The sequence below is a fragment of the Frankliniella occidentalis genome, unplaced genomic scaffold (assembly GCF_000697945.3).
Source record: "Frankliniella occidentalis isolate FOCC.00 unplaced genomic scaffold, Focc_3.1 Scaffold321, whole genome shotgun sequence".
Lineage (NCBI taxonomy): Eukaryota > Metazoa > Arthropoda > Insecta > Thysanoptera > Thripidae > Frankliniella > Frankliniella occidentalis.
Genome location: NW_026267445.1, coordinates 350,624 through 353,652, shown reverse-complemented (window position 1 = coordinate 353,652; position 3,029 = coordinate 350,624). Strand labels below are relative to the sequence as shown.

Below are 3,029 nucleotides of genomic sequence, written 5' to 3'. Positions count from 1 at the left end.
AAAATAATAGAACTGTACATCATAAATACATCAGTAATGAGCACTTTCTATATAAAACTTCTATCCAAGTACGCCAAGACAAATTAACCCACCACATTACACATATTGAATGTGTTATCAAACGAATTTTGACCAAATCAAATTTGGTCGCAAATTTTTTAGACTTTTCAATAGTGCTTCTCTAATTGTAGCACAAAAACATGCAGGTACATTTTGTGTAAATCTACCATCAAAATGAATCGTTTACATAACAGCCTCAGAGAAGAACCAACTTACCAAGTATCATCTTCAAATACTGTTGTAGCTGCAGGTGGTGTTTGAATAAATACTAGCAGGCAATGGCATTTTAGATAAATGCCAACAAAGTTTTAAAACCTCATCAAAGTCAAGATTTGTACACTATAGCTGTGTTAAACGTCTCTAATTCACATTTTACCCTGCGCGGGGTATTCTTTGCAAAACCAGAAAAGATTTTTGATTTCTTAGGGAAACCCACATCTGCACTCAACACCAAATACACTTTCATGATAAGATGGCAGAGAAGAATTCTTCACAGCCCTCTTTGAAACAGTTGCAAGATGAAGCTAGAGCTTTAGAGATTGTAGTCAATCTTGCTTATCGCATGTAAATAAAATGGCAATATAGAATACTGCGTATCTTTAACAGCCTTAATTTGAACAAATGGAATCATAAAAGCCTGCAGCATCTATATCATCCGTTTGGCAAAGTTCAGTTTCTCTTCATTCATATGGCCCTGACTCATAGGGCGTCAATGAGATCCTTAAAATCGGAGACAAACCACTTGGCACGTGATCTCACCTCCTCTCTCACAACATTTCCACCAAAACCTGTAACCAATCGACAAAAGAAACTAATCAGTATCTGAACTTCCTCTCAAGAAAATAATATAAAAATTAAAACTTATAATTACCAATGAAAGCATCAGCTGGTGGGCAGGCCTCAAGATCGGTTGCACCATCTCCAATCAGAATTATTGAGTTGTATCTGTGAGTCTTCTTCAACATTTTAATAACATCTCCCTTGCCTCCCTGTCTTGATGTTGGCTCATCTTCATCGAAACCAGCGTATTCACCTAAACAATTAATAAAATGTAAAATGAAAAAATGGTGTCTGTAAGATAAAACACACAAAACAAATAAGGATGAAGCTTACCATTGTAGTAAAACTTGAGTCTGTTTGCATACACATTCTGAATAGGAATATTTAATTCTTGGGCAATAGGTTGAATTAAGGAACGGAAACCACCGGAAATCAGGTAAACTGGGATGCGCCTTTTGTGTAGTTCTTCCACCAACTCCCTAAATAATACGGAAAAAAATAATTAATAAATTATACAAAAAAAATTACTATAAACCTTAAATAATGTGTAAACATACTTTATTCTTGGGGTAAGACGAGCTGGCTCATTCTGAAGGAAGCTCTTGATTTGGCTTGTTGAAGGCTTAATGATGTTCAATCGCATAGCAAGAGCTTCCCGGAAATTCATACTCCCTTTCATGGCTTCCTTAGTCCTGGAAACAAGTATAAAAAAAACTAAAAATTAAAATCCCATTATGGCCAATCAAATTTTCAAAAGCTGGAAATGTATGTCTTCATTACAAAAAAATCGTAAAACAATTCTTCCCCCAAAAAGCAAAAACAAACAAATTGCAAGCAAACGCTTAGGTTGGAAGTGGAAAGATTTTAAAATTTTGCTATTTAAAAATGACAGCAGAGGATAGTATATCAGTGGCTTCGAGCACAGCTGTTACAATCTTCATGTTATCTTGACAGAAAAGTACAGTACCCCGATCCCTAGCAACAGCTGACACAAATCATTGATTGCTTCTCGAATAGAAAGAGGTTTGATATTTGCTCAGTATTCAGTTTTAGTGTAAATTAACGGTTTCTAAAAAACGTATTAGTAAGACTTACAAAGCAGCAACAGCATCTCCTTTTCCACAGTATTTGGCCATTTCATCGATTGCTTCGTCCATGATGACAGTGGAGTCAACATCAAAACAGACAGCATCTGCGGTGCGCCACAGGTAGCGCGCCTGGTCTGAAGAGTCCATATTCCTGATGATAGGCTGCAACAAACAATACAATAATTTAAAGACACTTTCAAGACGAACCTACAACTATCTTATGTGCCCAACAAGAATCCAAAATCAGCAGCCACCTTGTAACCTAAGAACACAACTCATCAATAACGCCATTTTCCAGGTTGCTGGGCAATGACAGTTTACCCTAAGACCAAGTTTCGCATGAATGTGTCAGTCTCTAGACAACGACTCCCCGCACTGGTTGACGCCCCTCAGCTAAAGACTCCGACTCCTCCCTGGACTTACAGTGGAGGCTAACCATGTCGGCGGCGTCGTCGAGAGCAATCTCCCGGCCGCGGCCGCGCCCTCCGTGCACGAGCCCCTCGCCACTAAGGCCAGCACCAGGCCCAGGCTCGCCATTCTCCTCATCGTCCTTGAACTTGATCACGCCACTGTCACTGTCACTTTCCACCCGCTATAGCTACACTAGGCTCAGCTCATTGAGCAGCAGCCATGTTGTTGTTGACACCTCGTCCCGTCCCTGTCCTTCCCCCTCCCCGGAACCAGAAGCAGCTCCTCGGCGGCGGGCGGGAGCGCTCCAGGAGACTGGCCGTCGCGCCTCTCTAGCAGAGCCGAGCAGCACCTGGCTACCGACAGCTGCAGGTGCGTCACGCACACGCAGCAGCAGCGGCAGGTGGGCTTCCCTGCCGCCGGCACGCGCCCGCTGCGCACGCACTCACCATTTTGCTAATCGGTATATCCTTGGCGGGCGGTCACGAAGAAAGATTCTCCCGGCGGTGGGGAGACTTGTGCGGCCGGGTCCGGTCGGGTCGGGTCGCGAGGACGATCGGGATTGGAATGGGAGAGTCGCGGGCCCCGGGCGCGCTTTATAGGGAAGCCGGCGCGAGGTCCGCGGCCCCGGCCGACGCGCCCGGTCTTCCCTCGGGACAGCGGGGCGGGGAGGGGCGCGGCGGGGCGGGGAGG

The 3,029-nt window shown here is 44.1% G+C and overlaps 1 protein-coding gene across 1 annotated transcript in view; it reads right to left on the bottom strand.

Annotated features, from left to right (window-relative positions):
* Nucleotides 1–3,029, bottom strand: part of LOC113214949 (phosphoserine phosphatase) — a gene marked incomplete in the record, with an annotated part of 13,130 nt that overhangs the window by 955 nt on the left and 9,146 nt on the right. Inside the window, 5 exon segments of the mRNA XM_026434478.2 lie at nt 1–848; nt 932–1,093; nt 1,174–1,319; nt 1,398–1,532; nt 1,936–2,090. Coding sequence (XP_026290263.1) covers nt 760–848; nt 932–1,093; nt 1,174–1,319; nt 1,398–1,532; nt 1,936–2,090 — 687 coding nt within the window.